Below are 20,050 nucleotides of genomic sequence, written 5' to 3'. Positions count from 1 at the left end.
GGTGGGGGGTGAGGGGGTGAGGGGGAGGGGGGGGGGGTGGGGGGGTGGGGGGTCGGGGGAAACTTTTTTTTCAATCTCTTACCTTGCCGTAGATGCGATTGTTTTAGAAACATAGAAACATAGAAATTAGGTGCAGGAGTAGGCCATTCGGCCCTTCGAGCCTGCACCGCCATTCAATATGATCAATGCTGATCATCCAACTCAGTATCCTGTACCTGCCTTCTCTCCATACCCCCTGATCCCCTTAGCCACAAGGGCCACATCTAACTCCCTCTTAAATATAGCCAATGAACTGGCCTCAACTACCCTCTGTGGCAGAGTTCCAGAGATTCACCACTCTCTGTGTGAAAAATGTTCTTCTCATCTCGGTTTTAAAGGATTTCCCCCTTATCCTTAAACTATGACCCCTTGTCCTGGACTTCCCCAACATCGGGAGCAATCTTCCTGCATCTAGCCTGTCCAACCCCTTAAGAATTTTGTAAGTTTCTATAAGATCCCCTCTCAATCTCCTAAATTCTAGAGAGTATAAACCAAGTCTATCCAGTCTTTCTTCATAAGACAGTCCTGACATCCCAGGAATCAGTCTGGTGAACCTTCTCTGCACTCCCTCTATGACAATAATGTCCTTCCTCAGATTTGGAGACCAAAACTGTACGCAATACTCCAGGTGTGGTCTCACCAAGACCCTGTACAACTGCAGTAGAAACTCCCTGCTCCTATACTCAAATCCTTTTGCTATGAAAGCTAACATACCATTCGCTTTCTTCACTGCCTGCTGCACCTGCATGCCTACTTTCAATGAATGGTGTACCATGACACCCACGTCTCGCTGCATCTCCCCTTTTCCTAGTCGGCCACCATTTAGATAATAGTTTTCCGGATCGTATCTCCGGTCGCTCTGCGGCCTAACATCTTGGAGCTGGCGGCTTCGCTCGAGACTGACTTTGAGCCCCAGCGCGGGGCCGTGGACTTACTCTTGCCTGGGATCGACACTCCAACCGCGGCCTGCGGATTTCGACATCGAGGAGCTCGCAGTCTCGGGTAGAGACCGATGTCGGGAAGCTCCAAGCTGCAGGAGGTTTGACCAGTCCTGACTAGGGAGTCTGATCGCACGGTGCGGGGAGCTTAGATCCCCCCCGATGCGGGAGCTTGATCGCCGGTTGCGGGAGTCGAGATCGCCCCGACAACGGAAGGTTCGAGGCCCCCGACCGAGGGAGAATAAAGAAGTGAAGAAGATTGAACTTTCTTTGCCTTCCATCACAGTGGGGAATGTGGGGGAGTCACTGTGGTGGATGTTTATGTTAAAAAATATCTGGGTGTCTTGTTGATCTTTATTGGTATGGCAATATGGCAATCTGAATTTCACTGTACCTTAATTGATACATGTGACAATAAACTGTCTTTGGAACCTATCTAACCTTTTCTTAATTGTTGGGATAGTCCCTGCCTCAACTACCTCCTCCAGCAGCTACACCCCACCACCCCTTATGTGAAAGTTTCTTGTAGTACCTGCACAACCATGCTCAGTGGACACACAAGAAACTGCAGATGATGGTTTATTAAAAAAAAGACACAAAGTGCTGGACTAACTCAGCATGTCAGGCAGCATCTGTGGAAAACAAGAAGATATGATGTTTCAAGCCAGGACTGATAAAGGTTTCCTGACTTAAAACGTCACTGAACCATATTCTCCAGAGCTGCTGCCTGACCCACTGAGTTACTCTAGCACGTTGAGTCAATAATATTCAGTAATTGGTGGACAAGGACATCTGGGTCCTTCTGAACACTAATGCCTTTCAAATTCTCAACAGTTCAAAATCACCAATGTGGTTGAGCTGTGGATGGGTTTTCCCCATTCACCATTATTCTGCCCATTCACAGTCTGAGAATATCCTTCTTGAAGCAGAAGAGAAGAACTGCAGATGCTGGTATGTAAAAAAGACACAAAGTGCTGGAGTAACTCAGCGAGTCAGGCAGCATCTCTGGAGAACATGTATGGATGACATTTTGATTTGGAATTCATAGCAAAAGGATTTGAGTATAGGAGCAGGGAGGTTCTACTGCAGTTGTACAGGGTCTTGGTGAGACCACACCTGGAGTATTGCGTACAGTTTTGGTCTCCAAATCTGAGGAAGGACATTATTGCCATAGAGGGAGTACAGAGAAGGTTCACCAGACTGATTCCTGGGATGTCAGGACTGTCTTATGAAGAAAGACTGGATAGACTCGGCTTACGGGGAACAGTGGAGGAAGAGACTGACTTTGGTGCCTTCCCACACAGTGGGAAACTTTGGTTCTGCTGTGTGGGGATGTTTTGTGTTGAATTCTATAGTGTGTTGAGTCCTGTTTATTTTTTATTGTATGGCTGTATGGGAATTCATTTCACTGTGCCATCTGGCACACGTGACAATTAAATTTATCTTGTATCTTGTATCTTGTATCTTGTACTCGCTAGAATTTAGAAGATTGAGAGGGGATCTTATAGAAACTTACAAAATTCTTAAGGGGTTGGACAGGCTAGATGCAGGAAGATTGCTCTCGATGTTGGGGAAGTCCAGGACAAGGGGTCACAGCTTAAGGATAAAGGAGAAATCCTTTAAAACCGAGATGAGAAGAACTTTTTTCACACATAGAGTGGTGAATCTCTGGAACTCTCTGCCACAGAGGGTAGTTGAGGCCAGTTCATTGGCTATATTTAAGAGTGAGTTAGATGTGGCCCTTGTGGCTAAGGGGATCAGAGGGTATGGAGAGAAGGCAGGTACGGGATACTGAGTTGGATGATCAGCCATGATCATATTGAATGGCGGTGCAGGCTCGAAGGGCCGAATGGCCTACTCCTGCACCTAATTTCTATGTTTCTATGAATCCACCTTCAGAATATCCATCTTGAGCTTTTCTACATCCATGTACTTGGATCTATTAGATATGATCCCTAAATCCAAGTCACCGATACAGATTGTGAGCTGCTGGGATGCAGCCAACTATCCTTACTGCTCACAGAATATCAAACCAAAAGAGCACTATTTATTCTTACTCTATGTTTTCTGTTTGATACCCAGTCCTCAATCCAGAACAGTTTATTACCCACAAAACTGTGTTCTAATATTGTTTAATACTCTCTTGAAGTTCAAATACATCACATCAACATAACATTCTTATCTGTTCTCATTTGCCTCTATTAAAGATTACAACCTACATAAATAAATGCAAAAAGACACAAAGAGCTGGAGTAACTCAGCGAGTCAGGCAGCATCTCTGGAGAACATGCATTATGACCCTGTCCCACTGTACGAGTTCACCCAAGAGGTCTCCCCGAGTTAAAAAAATAAATCAAACTCGTGGTAAGTACGTAGAATGTACGTAGCGGGTACGTCGGAGATCGGGGACGTCTCTTAGCGGCTCGTAACGCTAACGGCAGGTACTCGGGAAACGCGGTAAGCTCGGGAAGACTCGTGAAGATTTTTCAACATGTTGAAAAATGTCCACGAGAGCCCCGAGTACCTACGAGCGGCCATTACCGTAATTCTCCGAGTTCAAATCAGGGGAAACTTGGGAGAACTCTTGAATTAGCTCGTACAGTGGGTTAGTGACATCTTGGATCAGGATCAATCTTCACCACACCTGAAGCATTGCCTAGCCTACTCTCCAGAGATGCCCCCACTGACCCACTGAGTACTCCAGCAATTTGCACCTATTTTTGTAAACCAGCATCTACAGTTCCTAAAAAAGATGCAGAGATGTTTGTTGCAAAGTGATTGCCCTTTCACAAATCCATGCCAACTGTTCCCAATCATATTACTATTTACAAAGTGTAGTGTGGTGTTACCAATTCCTTAATAATCAGCTCATCCACTTTGTCAGAAAAAAATTGAAAGGTGGAGCAACTTTATTCTCTGGAGCGCAGAAAGTTGAGGGGGGACTTGATAGAGGTCTTTAAAATGATGAGAGGGATAGACAGAGTTGATGTGGACAAGCTTTTCCCTTTGAGAATAGGGAGGATTCAAACAAGAGGACATGACTTCAGAATTAAGGGACAGAAGTTTAGGGGTAACATGAGGGGGAACTTCTTTACTCAGAGAGTGGTAGCGGTGTGGAATGAGCTTCCAGTGGAAGTGGTGGAGGCAGGTTCATTGGTATCATTTAAAAATAAATTGGATAGGCATATGGATGAGAAGGGCATGGAGGGTTATGGTATGAGTGCAGGCAGGTGGGACTAAGGGGGAAAAAAATAATTTTGTTCGGCACGGACTTGTAGGGCCGAGATGGCCTGTTTCCGTGCTGTAATTGTTATATGGTTATATGGTTAACTCTTAAATGCGGAAAATTTGAAAGTTGTTGGTTTCGTGTTGGTTATTGATGTCAGGCTGACTGGCATCATTTCATGCATTCCCTTCCTCACTGCTTACATTGCAACGTTACATTTGGAATCTCTGGGGCAATTTCAGAATCTCTCAAATTTCAGAAGATGTCAAGCAGTACATCGCCGGTCTCCGCAGAGACCGTTCCCTGCGCAGCTCCCTGGTTAACTCGTCTTTTCCCATCCAAACCACCCCCTCCCCAGGTACTTTCCCCATGCAGCACCTGTCCCTTTACCTCCCCCCTTGACTGTCCAAGGATCCTAAATAGTGCTTCAGGTAAGACAGAGGCACATGTACAACTCCACCAACCAGCTGAAGAACAGTCTCAACCCGAAACGTCACCCATTCCTTCTCTCCAGAACTGCTGCCTGTCCCACTGAGTTACTCCAGCTTTCTGTGTCCTTCCAACACAAGCTATCTTCATGGGCACTTAATTGAACATCCAAGGATGCACTTTATCAGGTCCTGGGGATTTATAACCTTATAACCACATTAAATTCACCCATAGTATTTGTGTTTTGGATTGCTCATTTCTTTCATTTCTTCATTCACACTGAGCATGGTCTTTATTTTGATATTTTCTTAGATAATAAGCATTTATGAACAAAGTATAATTTGTGATGAGTCCAAACTCCGGTAGACACAATTAACTTGCTAAACTGCAACCTAATGGATCACCATGCAACAAACATGGCAGCAAATGTAGGCAGTGGTGCAGCGGTAGAGTTGCTGGCTTACAGCACCAGAAGACCAGGCTTCATTCCTCACTGAGGCTGCTGTCTGTGTGGAGTTTGCACGTTCTCCCTGTGGCCACGTGGGTTTTCTCCCCAATTCCAAAGTCATGCAGGTTTGTATGTTAATTGTCATCCGTAAATTGCCCTTCGTGTGAGGGGTAGAACTAGTGTACGAGGTGACTGTGGGTTGGCACAGAATCAGTGGGCCGAAGGGCCTGTTTCTACACTGCATCTTTAAACTAAATAACATAAATGATACTGTAAAGGTTACATCTAATTCACAAATAGAATTGATTAGGTACTTGGAGGAAAAATAAAATGCTGATATTTGTGAATAGAACTATGGAATGTTACTAATGAAATTGCCCCTACATTGGGGCTACAAGAGTTCCTTCAACTTTGTACCGGATCAGCAACTGTCTTTCAGCAGAAAAGGCAGATTCAGTCACAACTCAAATCAGAAGCTGCGGAGGAACAGCACCTCATATTCCGCCTGGCGATGGCATTAACATTGAATTCTCCCAAACCCGCTGAGTTTCTCCAGCAATTTTGTGTACCTTCGATCTTCCAGCATCTGCAGTTCATTCTTGAACACCAGAAGCTGCAGAATGTGTCTTTGCAGATTCACCAGATTACAATACAGAAAAGTAATTAGAGGTTTAGCTACGTATGTCCACCACTCTGACCCCCATTGTTGTGGTGAACCAAAGCCTAGTCTTTACTTTGCACTCGAGGACAAATTGTACTGATTAAACCATGATTCTAATTGTAACTGTTGGCCTTTATGTTTACGTGCTGTAACAGTAAGCAGCTTAACATTTCAATTCCGGCCTCATTCACTAAGTGCTTTCTCAGTCTGTCTTTAGTTTAGTCTAGGTCAAGTCAAGTCAAGTCAAGTTTATTTGTCACATACACATACGAGATGTGCAGTGAAATGAAAGTGGCAATGCTCGCGGACTTTTGTGCAAAAGACAAACAACAAAACAACCAAACAAATTATAAACACAATCATAACACACATATTCTTTTACATAATAAATAATGGAAGGAAAAACGTTCAGTAGAGTTAGTCCCTGGTGAGATAGGCGTTTACAGTCCGAATTGCCTCTGGGAAGAAACTCCTTCTCAACCTCTCCGTTCTCACCGCATGGCAACGGAGGCGTTTGCCTGAGGTAAGAGATAGAGCGCGGTAACAGGCCCTTTGGCCCACCAGGACCGGGCCGACCGGCGATCCCCGCATATTAACACTATCCTACACACACTGGGGACAATTTACATTTACACCAAGCCAATTAACCTACAAGCCTGCACGTCTTTGGAGCGTGGGAGGGAACCGAAGATCTCGGAGAAAACCCACGCAGGTCACGGGGAGAAAACGTGCAAACTCCGTACAGACAGCACCCGTAGATTCAAGGCTGCAGCAATACAATTGCTTCACCCATGAGATGTAACCCTCGATCGGGTAGCAGAACAGTCTGGATAACAAATGTAGACGGTCTGATCAGATGACAGAAAGATTGGAGCTGTTGTGGATAGTCAGACAGATTATCAAAAGATGCAGCATGGTATAGCCCAGTTGGAAATTTGGGCAGAGGAACGACAGATGGACTTTAATCCAGATGGTGCACTGTGTGGGGTTAAGTGTAAGAGAATATTAGACAGCAAATGGCAGGAACATTGCTGATTAGAGGGGGGGTAGTGTCTCAGTCTGAAGAGGGGTCTCAACCCAAAACATCACCTATTCCTTTTCTCCAGAGACGCTGCCTGACCCGCTGAGTTACGCCAGCCTTTAGTGTCCATCTTCGATGTATAGAGGATAGAAACATAGAAAATAGGTGCAGGAGTAGGCCATTCGGCCCTTCGAGCCTGCACCGCCATTCAATATGATCATGGCTGATCATCCAACTCAGTATCCTGTACCTGCCTTCTCTCCATACCCCTGATCCCTTTAGCCACAAGGGCCACATCTAACTCCCTCTTAAATATAGCCAATGAACTGTGGCCTCAACTACCTTCTGTGGCAGAGAGTTCCACAGATTCACCACTCTCTGTGTGTGAAAAATGTTTTTCTCATCTCGGTCCTAAAAGACTTCCCCCTTATCCTTAAACTGTGACCCCTTGTTCTGGACTTCCCCAACATCGGGAACAATCTTCCTGCATCTAGCCTGTCCAACCCCTTAAGAATTTTGTAAGTTTCTATAAGATCCCCCCTCAATCTTCTAAATTCTAGCGAGTACAAGCCGAGTCTATCCAGTCTTTCTTCATATGAAAGTCCTGACATCCCAGGAATCAGTCTGGTGAACCTTCGCTGTACTCCCTCTATGGCAAGAATGTCTTTCCTCAGATTAGGATCATGGGCTAACTTGCTGAAAGTGGCGACACAAATGGATAGGGTGGAGAAGAAAGCATGTGGAATACTGGCGTTCATCAGTCGGAGAGCGGTGTAAAGGGTAGGGATTTACGTGGCAGTGTGTTGTCCACATTTGGAATATTGTACACAGTTCTGGTCATCACACCACTGGATGGATGTGGAGGCTCAGGAGAGGTTGTGGAAAAGGTTCACCAGAACATTTAGATATAGATATAGATAGATATAGATATAGATATAGATATAGATAGATAGATATGCCATTTATTGTCACTATACATGTACAGTGAAACTGAAAGCTGCTCGTACTCAGTGCATACATACAATTTAGCACAAAAAAAACAAGAAACAGAAAAAAAACAAAAAACAGAAGGGAGATGGGGGGGGGGGGGGGGGGGGAATAGGTGCACAAATTCTGCGGCGCTACATACATATATACATATATACAGATGGAAGTCCGTGTTGGGCGGTGTAGTCAGTGCATGTGTGAATTTGAATTTATAGTAGATATAATTCTCGGAAAGCAACTATTCCTGAGTCTGTTTGTCCTGGATTTGATGCACCTATAGCGCCTTCCAGAGGGCAGCAGGTCGAACAGTCCAAACGCAGGATGGGAGCTGTCTTTGATGATCTTCTTTGCCCTGCTAAGGCAGCGGGAGGTGTAGATATCCATCAGGGAGGGGAGAGGGCAGCCAATGATCCTCTGCGCTGTCCTAGTTACCCTCTGAAGCCTCTCCCTGTCTGCCATGGTGCAGCTGCCATACCATGCTGTAATGCAGTATGTCAGCAGGCTCTCGATGGACGAGCGGTAGAAGGTCAGCAGCAGGTTAGAGTCGAGGTTGTGCTTCCTGAGGACCCTCAGGAAGTGCAGCCGCTGCTGAGCCTTCTTGATGACCGCTGTCGTGTTGTCCGTCCAGGAGATGTCAGCAGCGATATGGACGCCGAGAAACCGGAAGGTGTAGACCCTCTCCACACACTCGCCGTTGATGTGTAGGGGGGCTAAGTCGGTGCTGTGCCTCCTGAAGTCGACAATGAGCTCTTTTGTTTTCCTGGTGTTCAGAGCCAGATTGTTTTCTGAGCACCAGGTTGTCAACTTCAGGACTTCCTCTCTGTAGGCTGCCTCGTCTCCCTTCGAAATAAGTCCGACCACAGTAGTGTCGTCAGCAAATTTGACGATGCGGTTGTTGTTGTGGGCCGGACTACAGTCGTAGGTGTAGAGACAGTATAAGAGGGGGCTTAGCACACAGCCCTGTGGGGAACCGGTACTCAACCTGCGAGTGGAGGAGAGGTGGGGGCCGAGTCTCACAGTCTGGGGCCGGTTGGTGAGGAAATCCTTTATCCAGGCACATGTGACAGTGGGGAGGCCGAGAGTGACCAGTTTACCTATGAGAATGTCCGGAATGATTGTATTAAAGGCTGAACTAAAATCCACAAAGAGCATCCGGACGTAGCTCTGCCCCTGCTCCAGATGGCTCAGCACAGAGTGGAGAGCTACGGTGATGGCGTCTTCTGTGGATCTGTTTTGGCGATAGGCGAATTGGTGGGGGTCGAGGTCTGGTGGTAGATAGACCTTGATGTGCTGGAGGACCAATCTCTCGAAGCACTTCGTGATTACCGGAGTGAGGGCCACAGGACGGTAATCATTAAGGCTGGTGATGGGAGACTTCTTCGGCACAGGGACGATTGTGGCTGATTTTAGGCAGGACGGAATAACTGCCTGGGCCAGGGAGAGGTTGAAAATTCTGGTGAAGATGGCAGTGAGCTGGTGGGCGCACGCTTTGAGCACCTTACCAGGGACTCCATCTGGGCCGGTAGCCTTCTTGGGGTTCACTGCCAGGAGCACCCGTCTGACATCGTGTTCCCCGACAGTGAGTGGGGTAGTACAGGAGCCAGGTGAGGGTGGAAACAGGGTTGTAGCAGGTGAGTGCTGCTGTTGTGATGTTTCAAAGCGGGAGAAGAAGCAATTTAGCTTTTCTGCCAGCGGCGCACTCAGGTCTTCTGACTTTGTGGCACAGCCTCTGTAGTTGGTAATGTCTTGTATGCCCCGCCATACCTCCCGTGTATTATTGCTGGACAAGTGGGACTCTATGCTCCTCTTATGGTCCGCCTTGGCCTTTTTAATACCACTTTTCAGATCGGCTCGAGCAGCCCTGTACAGAGCTCTGTCACCTGACCTGAAGGCAGCATCGCGGGCTCTGAGGAGTGTGCGGACCTGGCTGGACATCCAGGGTTTCTGGTTTGGGAAAACCCGTATGTTTTTGTCTAGTCACATTTCCGATGCAGAACTTGATATAGTCCAGCACCGATTCTGTGAGAGTTTCCAGGTCCTGGTGTTCGAATATGTCCCAGTTTGTCTGTGTAAAGCAGTCCTGTAGATTGGAGAGTGCATTTTCAGGCCAGGTTGTAACAGATTTTATGGTGGGCCTGGCACTGCGTCTGAGGGGGGTGTAGGCTGGAGAGAGCAGGAGGGAGAGATGGTCTGACTGGCCGAGTTGGGGGAGGGGGATGGCTCTATACGCGTGCTTGATATTGGTGTAGACATGATCCAGCGTGTTCACCCCTCTAGTAGAACACTTGACATGCTGGTAGAATTTCGGCAGTACAGTCTTCAAGTTGGCCTTATTAAAGTCCCCTGCGATTATGTGAACACCTTCGGGGTGATCCCGCTGCTGTTCGTTAATGGTGTTCAGCAGGAGAGAGAGCGCCTTGTTTACATTGGCGTCAGGTGGAATATACACAGCCGTGACAATCACGACTGTTAGTTCTCTCGGTAGAAAAAAAGGCCGGCATCTTACAGACATGTACTCGAGGTCAGGGGAACAATGTTTGTCTATGATTGTCCCGTTGTTGCACCAATTCTCATGCACGTATATACAGAGACCCCCTCCCCTGCTCTTACCGGAGTCTATAGTTTGTGTAAGAAGGGACTGCAGATGCTGGTTTAAACTAGTCAAGAGAGTCAAGAGTCAATTTAATTGTCATTTGGACCCCTGGAGGTCCAAACGAAATGCCGTTTCTGCAGCCATACATTACACACAAATAGACCCCAGACACAACATAATTACATTTAACATAAACATCCATCACATAGCTGTGATGGAAGGCCAAAAAAACTTATCTCTCCACTGCACTCTCCCCCCCCCCCCCCATGTCAGAGTCAAAGTCATAGCCCCCGGCTGGCGATGGCGATTGTCCCGCGGCCATTAAAGCCACGCCGGGTGGTGCGAGGTCGCACACCGGGTCTTGGTGTTGGAGCCCCCGGTGTGCGCTCGCAGAGTCCGCGGCCATTCCAGCCGCGCGGGGCAGTGATGTAGGCCCCGCTCCAGGAGCTCTTCAACCCCGCAACTCGGGCGGGAGAAGTCGCCGTCGCAGGAGCCCCGAAAAGCGGTCTCCCTCCAGGGATCCGCGGGCTCCCGGCGCCGTCGTCCACAGACCTGTAGAGAGCCTCCGACTCTCCGGCAGCAGCAGCAGCAGCAGCAGCAGCAGCAGCAGCAGCGCTCCTCCACCGCTCCACCCGCTCCGGACTCGGCCAGCTCCGCGACGGCAACGGTGAGTCGGCACCAGAGTCCCCGGCTTCTTCCTGTTGGAGGCCGCTCCTCGTTGCGGCCTCAACGACACCTGAGACCCGACGAGAAAAGGTCGGGTCTCCAGTGCAGGGAGAGATTCAAAAAGTTTCCCACCCCCGCCCCCCCACACACACACCCCAACATAAAATAACAAAAACTACATAAAAACACAGACAAAAAATAATAAAAACGCGGACAGGCTGCAGAGGCCGCTGCTGGCCAGAGCCGCGCTGCCTACATTGAATTCTAAACTAGATGGGGCTCTTAAAGATAGCAGAGTCGGGGGATATGGGGAGAAGGCAGGAATGGGGAACTGATTGGGGATGATCAGCCATGATCACATTGAATGGCGGTGCTGGCTCGATGGGCCAAATGGCCTATTGCTGCATCTATTGTCTATTGTCTAAACCGATGATGGGCACAAAAAGCTGGAGTATCTTTTTTTATTTCTTTATGTACACCTACTACAGACTGACGCAAAACTGCATTTCGTTGTACTGATACTTGTATTTGTGCGATGACATTAAAGTTGAATTGAATTGAATTGAATTGAATTGAATTGAATTGTATCTCAGCGGGACAGGCAGCATCTCTGGAGAGAAGGAATGTGGGTCCAGTTTTTTGTGTCGTCACCCATTCCTTCTCTCAAAAGATAGAGCAAAGGCAAAGATACAGAGCAAGGAATGGAATTCTCAGCATCGTAGCTCATTTCCTGCTTACTTGAGCAAAAGATTGCCAAATACTATTTGGTCACCTGCAGAATACATTTCTACACCAGCGACTGATGAATTCAGGATCAACTCTGTGATAAACCACCCAAAGCATAGGGTGGAGTCGGGAGATTTGAAGATATGCCTGGATGTGGTGAGGTGTTTTGGTCTGATGCAGGATGGAACGTAACCACTGGCCTGTAACTGACACCGAGCAACTTACATTGAATTCTAAAGCTGCTTGTGGTCCTCCATGAGTTACTACACTAACAGAGTTATCTGTATCTGTGCAGTGGTCTCAGGCGTGTTGCTATTCATAGTTTGATCTCCTTTGTACAAAGGTTAATTCTTTCATTTGTTCCTAGGAACTCTGATGTTTACTGCCCTTCACTGATTGCCCTTGAAATATGGACACAGTTGACAGTCACCCTCATTGGCAAGCGAACAGTCATCTTTAGCCCACACCAGCCAAGGGATGTGGATTTCACTTTCTGAAGATGAATGAAGTACAATCTCAGGGTTACATAGTTACTCTTACTATGACTGCCGTTCCCTCTCAATTTCTCCAGCACTTTGTGTCATTTCATTTTAAAACTAGACACGGTCACCATGGGGCTCCCTCCCCCCTCACCTGCTGTCATTTCCAATGCTTCTTGGTCCTTCACAATATTCCAACTGGAATTTAAACTGGAGGCGGTGAAGGGAGGGATTAAACCAGAAAGGGTTATTGGGAAGAAAGAGCTAACTTAAATTTAGTTGCATCTGGTTGGGTAACTATAGTTGGGTGGAGATTATTCCATGCTTTAATTGTGCGGGGGAAGAACGAATTGCTGTACACATCTGTCTTTGTAGCTTGGATCACAAATTGGATCGAATGCCCTCGTCTGCTCCTAATTGGTTTGGGTTTGGTGTAGGTCTTGTAGTCTATGTTGAGCTGACCATTTAACATTTTGTAAAAACAGGTCAAACGGTGAGCTTCACGTCTGTCTTGGAGAGGGTTCCATCCCAGAGAATTCAGAAGTTTGGTGACACTCGCTTCTCTCTCGTAGGTGTTAGTAACAAATCGAGCTGCCTGTCTTTGGACACGTTCGATGGATGAAATGTTTTTATTTGTGTATGGGTCCCATGCTGCAACTGCCTAGTCCAAATGAGGTCTAACGAGGGTGAAGTATAGCTTCTCCTTGACAGAAGTTGAACAATGATGAAAGTTGCGTCTCAGAAAGTTTAGGACACCTGTTACCAAGGTGGAGTATGTCGGTGACTCTGAGCAAGAGGAGGGGGGGGGGGGGTGGGGGGTGGGGGGGGGGTGATGGTAGAGGCCAACTGGACAGAGTGACGGTAGAAGTAGACAATAGACAATAGGTGCAGGAGGAGGCCATTCGGCCCTTTGAGCCAGCACCACCATTCACTCTGATCATGGCTGATCATCCCCAATCAGTACCCCTTTCCTGCCTTCTCCCCATATCCCTTGACTCCTGCCTCTAGCATGTCCAAACCTTTAATAATCTTATATGTTTCAATAAGATTCCCTCTCATCCTTCTATATTCCAGTGTATACAAGCCCAGACACTCCATTCTTTCAACATACGACAGTCCCGCCATCCCGGGAATTAACCTCATGAACTTACTCTGCAGTAGTCGAGCAGGCAGCTGATCATCTAGAACCAGTAGCTGACTGAACAGCAACAAAAACTTTTCCCTGTACCTACGAACGAGTACAGAGGTAAATGTCCCAGTAATAAACTAAACTGAATTAAAACTGACATGAACACTAGTGCTGCCTTTAATTGGTAATTAATTGGGGCCAACTATCGTGCAGCTTCAGTAAGAACCGAGACAATTAGAAGCAGGAAACATAAAAACAAGATCATATTTAATTTTACAAATTGACAACAAACACAAAACTTGGAAACTGGGAGAAGTGGGATGACAAATGTTTCTGTCAGATTGGTCTTGAGCTACGAACTATAACAACAAAACTGCCTGCTCTTATAGCTCTAGTATATAGTGGGACACTCCCGGGGGGGGGGGGGGGGGGGGGGGGGACTTGATTCATTTTGTACATGAACATTTAGAATCTACAAAACATTTCATGGTGAACAACAAAAGCCAGAAAAAATATGACTCTACATTGTAGGTAGACAAAAATGCTGGAGAAACTCAGCAGGAGAGGCAGCATCTATAGAGCGAAGGAATAGGTGACGTTTCGGGTCGAGACTCTTCCCTCCAGCTCTACATTGTAGAACTAGTTCTAATTTATTTTTTTTCACCCATTGGGCCAAAGGTAATACAACATTTTGGATTTGAGACAAACTCACTGAGGTGTGTTGGGCTGTCAGTATTTTAGTGACTGTAGTGGGATTCAAGGTTTGGTGCTTATTGTTCACGATGCACATTGTAATCTGGATTTAAATGTAGGGAGTGGTCTGAATTTAGTTTAGAGATACAGCACAAAAACAGGCCCTTCGGCCCACTGAGTCTGCACCGCCCAGCGATCCCTGCACACTAACACGACCACACACACACACACACACACACACACACACACACACACACACACACACACACACACACACACACACACACACACACACACACACACACACACACACACACACACACACACACACAACAAATTTTACATTTATATCAAGCCAATCAACTTAGAAACCTGTACGTCTTTGGAGTAACTGAAGAAACCGAAGATCTTGGAGAAAACCCACGCGATCACGGGAGAACGTACAAACGCTGTACAGACAGCACCCGGAGTCAGGATCGAACCAGGGTTTCTGGCGCTGTAAGGCAGAGGCTAAATGGCTATGCCACTGTGTCGCATAAATATGTCATATTATATTTGCAGATAATGGGGATAAAATGCCCGTGTGGTTGCTGGTGAGGAAAGGTTTCAGGATAATATCGATGCACTGGCAAGGTTGATACATATAATGTGATTCAGGAGAAATGAAAGGTAACAAATGAAAACAAACAGGGTTCATGTATAATCAATAAAAGATAAATTACTGGTATTGTTAAGAAAAACTGAAACCTTGAAACCGTCGACAAATTACCAAGGGCAGAATTACAGGAGCTCAATCAGTTATGAAAGCAAAGAAATACTTTACTTTGATGATAGACACAAAAAGCTGGAGTAACACAGCGGTCAGGCAGCATCTCTGGAGGAAAGTGGCATTTCAGGTCGAGATCCTTCTGAGACTCAGGGGATAGGGGAATGAGAGATATATACTTTCTTTCATTGGAAATGGCTCCTATGCTCATTGGCCTATATTGGCTACCAGTTAAACGATGCTTTGAGTTTAACATTTTCATCCTTGTTTTGAAATGATTATGTCCTGCCTTCTTTCATTTCCGTAGTCTCACTTGTTTTATAACCATCCAAACGCAGCACTTCTCTAATTCTGACCACTTGCGGTTAGTTGTCAAATTTTCGTTAACTCTCCGTGAAGCACCTTTGTATATTTTACTACATTAGAGTCTCTATATTAACCTGAATGTTGTTATTGTCCAAGTTTTTTTTAATCATGTATAACATATCCCATCTTATTGAAAGGCTCAGTCCACAGACCTAAGCTTTTCATAAGTTCCAGCAGTATTAGGCCATTTGGCCCATCAAGCCTACTCCACCATTCAATCATGGCTGATCTATCTCTCCCTCCAAACCCCATTCTCCTGTCTTCTCCCACAACCCAACCTTACTAATTAACAATCTGTCAATCTCCGTCATTAAAAAAAAATCCATTGACTTGGCCTCCATAGCCGTCTGTGGCAATGAGTTCCACATATTCACCACCCTCTGATTAAGAAAATTCCTCCTCATCTTCTAAAGGTATGTAGTATATTTATTCTGAGGCTTTGTACCAGTTCTTCTTTATAGCAGCTTTGAACTTTGATTATAGAATAGCACTGCACAAGAACTTGCTCTTCAGCACATGATGTTGAACGAGGTATCTGTTTAAATGAATCACTTCCGCCGATATATGTTCTGTCTCCGTCCACTCCCTGCATATTCATGTCATAAGTGATAGGAGCAGAATTAGGCCATTCGGCCCATCATGTCTACTCCACCATTCAATCATGGCTGATCCGTCTCTCCCTCCTAACCCCATTCTCCTGCCTTCTCCCCATAGCCTCTGACACCCCTATTAGTCAAGAATCTATGTATCTCAGCCTTAAAAATATCTATCAAAAAGCCTCCTATCCCCATTGTTGGATCTTCTTCCACCACCCTGGCACCATGTTATGGGCACCCACCACTCGCTGTGTAAAAACACCTGTCACCAACAAGAAAGGTACCAGCAATCATCGCTGCAGAAGAACACTCTCCATAGACCCCCAGCCTTCCACCGCTACTCTCTTCCTTCTATGTGAAAGCCAGTTCTGAGTCCAAACTAAAAACCCACTGTGGATCCCATGCATCTTTGTCTTTTGGATCAGTCTATCAAGAGCCACCTTGTCAAATGACACATTGAATTCCATGTAGACAATATCCACTACCCTACTCTCATCAATCACCTTCGTCACCTCCTCAACAATAAACAAAATCAAGTTAGGAAGACATGAGCAGACCAGGAGTAAGTCATGGTGATATCCCAAATCAGCCCATTCTCTTCCAAATATGAATAAATCCCATCCATAAGGATACTTGTCTATAGTTTTAATACCAACTGATGTGAGGCTCGTCTTGGTTCCTTGGTTCTTGGTTTCTTGGTCCTCTAAAATATTCCAAATGGAATTTAAACTGGAGGTGGTGGAGGGAGGGCTTAAGCCAGAAAGGGTTATTGGGAAGAAAGAGCTACTTTAAATGTAGTTGCATCTGGTTGGGTAACTATAGTTGGGTTGAGATTATTCCATGCTTTAATTGTGTGTGTGGGGGAAGAACTAATTGCTGTACACATCTGTCTTTGTAGCTGGGATCACAAATTGGATCATCAGTTTATAATTTCCTGGATTTCCCTTCTTAAACAAAGGAACAACATTGGCTACTCTCTAGCGATGCAATTTAAAGGCTCGCTTTGAAAGAAACGTGTCTGACTTATGACTAAAGATGATACAATCTTAAGTCAGGGTCAAATTTGAAGGAGAAAAATATTCAGTGCACAAATGTTTCTGATGAAATTGTAAATTTAGCAAATCATACTTTGTGTTATGGAGAGATGCATCGCGTGTTGCAGGATTCACTTTCAATAAAGGATTAATAGTAACAAAAAATCACAGAAACTTTTATTTAATGCAGCAGTTGTCAAGTCAACCCTTGAGCATGTGGCCCTTGTGGCTAAGGGGATCAGGGGGTATGGAGAGAAGGCAGGTACGGGATACTGAGTTGGATGATCAGCCATGATCATATTGAATGGCGGTGCAGGCTCGAAGGGCCGAATGGCCTACTCCTGCACCTAATTTCTATGTTTCTATGTAATTCAATAAATTCACAGCTGATCCACTGTATCAATGCCTTATCCCAGCTCTCTCCCCATATACTCCATGATACTTTAGTGTGAATAATCCTGCATTAATCTATTCAAAGTGTTCATGAGATCCCCGACACTCTTTGCCGCTACCAAGTTTCATGTGTTCACCACCGCTGAGCACATACAGATCTTCTCACTTATCTTCATTCAAAGACCCCGACAGTCCTTGCATGCGAGGCAGAGGTTCACTTGAACCTTGTCCAATCTCATCTACTGTATCCGCTGTTCCAGGTGTGGCCTCTTATACATAGGCGAGGCCAAGCGCAGGCTCGGCAATCATTTCGTTGAATATCACCCTCCGCTCAGTCTGCCTAAACCTACCTGATCTCCCGGTTGCTAAACACTTTAACTCATCCCCACACTGACCGTCCTGCCGGGGGCCACCTCCACTGTCAGGGTGAGGCCCAGTGCAAATTGGAGCAACAGCACCTCATCTTTGTTTGGGCAGCTTACACCCCAGTGGTATGAATATTGAATCCTCCAACTTCAAGTAACCCTTGCATTCCCTCTCTCTCTCTCTCCACACTCCCCCTTCCTAGTTCTACGACCAGTCTGACTGTCCACCTGATTAAATGTTACATTGTTTGCCTCGTTGTCACCTTTCCCTAGCTAACAATGATCTATTCTACATCTTTGCCCACTTTGATCTACCCTTCCGTATCTCTCGTTTCCATCTCCCCCGACTCAGTCTGAAGAACGGTCTCAACCCGAAACTTCACCCCATTCCTTCTATCCAGAGATGCTGCCTGTCCCACTGAGTTACTCCAGCAGTTTGTGTCTATCTTTAGTCCTTATCCCATATCATGAGACTGTGACTCCTGGTTCTAGACCCCCACCCATTCAGGGCCCCCACCATTCCTGAACTGGCCTCAACTACCCCCCCCCCCCATCCTCTGTCCCCCCCCCGCCCGCCACTTCCACCCCCACACCTACCCCCCTCAATCTTACTACACTAGTCAGGATTTGCATGATTTCTTATACAATTCTACCTCGACTAGATCCATTACATAGAGCATTGTCACATGGGGAAGGACTACTATAAAGGACTACCTCCAAACTGAGACAGTGGCAACATTGCGGTCTGCACTATTGATCAAGCTTGGGGAACATTGTATAAAATGCAGAAATTATGTCGACAATAATCATTATCAATTAATATTTCCAACAACAGATTTGTAAAACATTAATTAAACAACAAGACATGTTTTGTGCTTGTTGCTTTATACGGCAGTTAACTGCAAGATATTGTAGATTTATAAATTAGATCAGTAGAGAATATTTTCTGTTTCAGTTGGGATTTTTAACTTTGTGTTATCCATTGAGGAGAGTTTGCTATAATCAGATGAAAAGGAAAAAAAAAACGAGAATTATGAATTGTTGTTATTTTTAAGTTAACTGAATAAGTGTCTAATTAGTCAATAATTTAAGAAATAACATTTAACAAAGGCTAAGGTCCACTGGGGGCGAACAACACTGTTCATTTATGAAACTGCCTTTCCATCTGCATTGACTTTTGAAATAGTGACTTCTCCTTCCTTGGTCCCGTGTGTTGTCAACAAAGCTTCCTGTCTGAAACTTAGCCTTCAGCACCTCCTACTGAATGATAAACAATGGAGTCATTTCTTCCCAAGATAATTTAACCCAAGAAAAAATATCCAGTTCCTGAAACAACAAACCTATTAACTACTCCCAGGAGGAGGGGATTTAATGGATTGTAAATAATTGGCGTCAAAAAATATATTTATATATATTTTAACAAAAAAAATATTTATATATATTTTAACCTGTTGCAAACGTAAAGCCATGAATAAAGTTTATTTTGATTTATATTTAAAATTGTTTTCATGATAGCACAGAGTATTTTGTTTTAACCCAAAGCTTCCACTGAGCAGTAGAAATTTCCCAACGCTGGAATCCCCTCCACAGCGTCATTGGTTTGGTCATTCTTGTGAATTTAAGAAATCGAAATTCAGGATACGCACATCGACTTTAACATCAGCCAATGAGCTTCATAACAAAGACAATGTATTCGCCTTAACATTAGATCAGTTCAGGATACTATTTCTCAGTAGACCCTTAAAATTCATCCTTTTGTCAGAGAAATGGAGAGAAAACCCAGAGGACAGAACTGGGCGGGATGAGATTCAACCCCCTTCCCAAAGCAGTGTTTTGCACATTTCCCACAGTTAGCGGCCGGTATATTAAAGACCCTGCCGCCTGGTTTGTTGCCACTTTTACGATGAGCTTTGGAACCACTACACCGCGGACATAGGGTCATGTTTACAGCGGTGAGGCTGCCTAACATGTAATTGACAAACATTGAAATTGACTCACATCAGCCGCGGGGATAAGGACTTCGGTTTTGTCCGCTTCGCCTTCAGCTTTTCCTGGCTTCTGCCCCAAAGTCGCGGGGAGCGAGATCTTCACCATTTTGAGGAAATATAATGAACACTCTCCTTCCTCCCTTCCTCCTTCTTCTCTTCCTTCTCTCTCTCGCTCAGCTTTGAAAATGAAACAGAACAAAAATGTCGCCAGCTATCTGCGTTTCCTGCTTCTGATCTGACCCTTCGGTTTCCGGAAGTTTCAGGAATTGTGTGCCAGTGTTATGTGGAAAGGGGAAAGCCTTTCAGCCAAAGACAGAGCAGCTCTGCTCTAAGATCTTTGCTTTCAGCTGTTTTTCTAAGGTGAGTAAGCGAAGGGGCTGTATCTTTGGAAGGCAGGTGAAAGCAACCTTCGCTTCATGGGGAAACTGACAAACAACCTTAAAGCTACAGGCCAGGATTAAATGTGACGATCTTTTCGGTGGGTTTGAGGTCACTTATTCTGATATC

The 20,050-nt window shown here is 45.6% G+C and overlaps 1 protein-coding gene across 1 annotated transcript in view; it reads right to left on the bottom strand.

Annotated features, from left to right (window-relative positions):
• The window catches only part of LOC129703746 (integral membrane protein 2C-like), a 40,955-nt gene extending 21,075 nt beyond the window's left edge, over positions 1-19,880 (bottom strand). Inside the window, exon 1 of the mRNA XM_055646435.1 lies at positions 19,554-19,880. Within this exon, the coding sequence (XP_055502410.1) occupies positions 19,554-19,649 (96 nt within the window). The 5' untranslated portion in view covers positions 19,650-19,880. The remainder of the gene's footprint in view (positions 1-19,553) is intronic.
• Between the last annotated feature and the right edge of the window lie 170 nt (positions 19,881-20,050).

The sequence above is a fragment of the Leucoraja erinacea genome, chromosome 14, assembly GCF_028641065.1.
Source record: "Leucoraja erinacea ecotype New England chromosome 14, Leri_hhj_1, whole genome shotgun sequence".
In the NCBI taxonomy this organism is placed as follows: Eukaryota; Metazoa; Chordata; class Chondrichthyes; order Rajiformes; family Rajidae; genus Leucoraja; species Leucoraja erinaceus.
The sequence above is the reverse complement of the archived record's forward strand: the minus strand, read 5'-3'. Positions and strand labels throughout refer to the sequence as shown.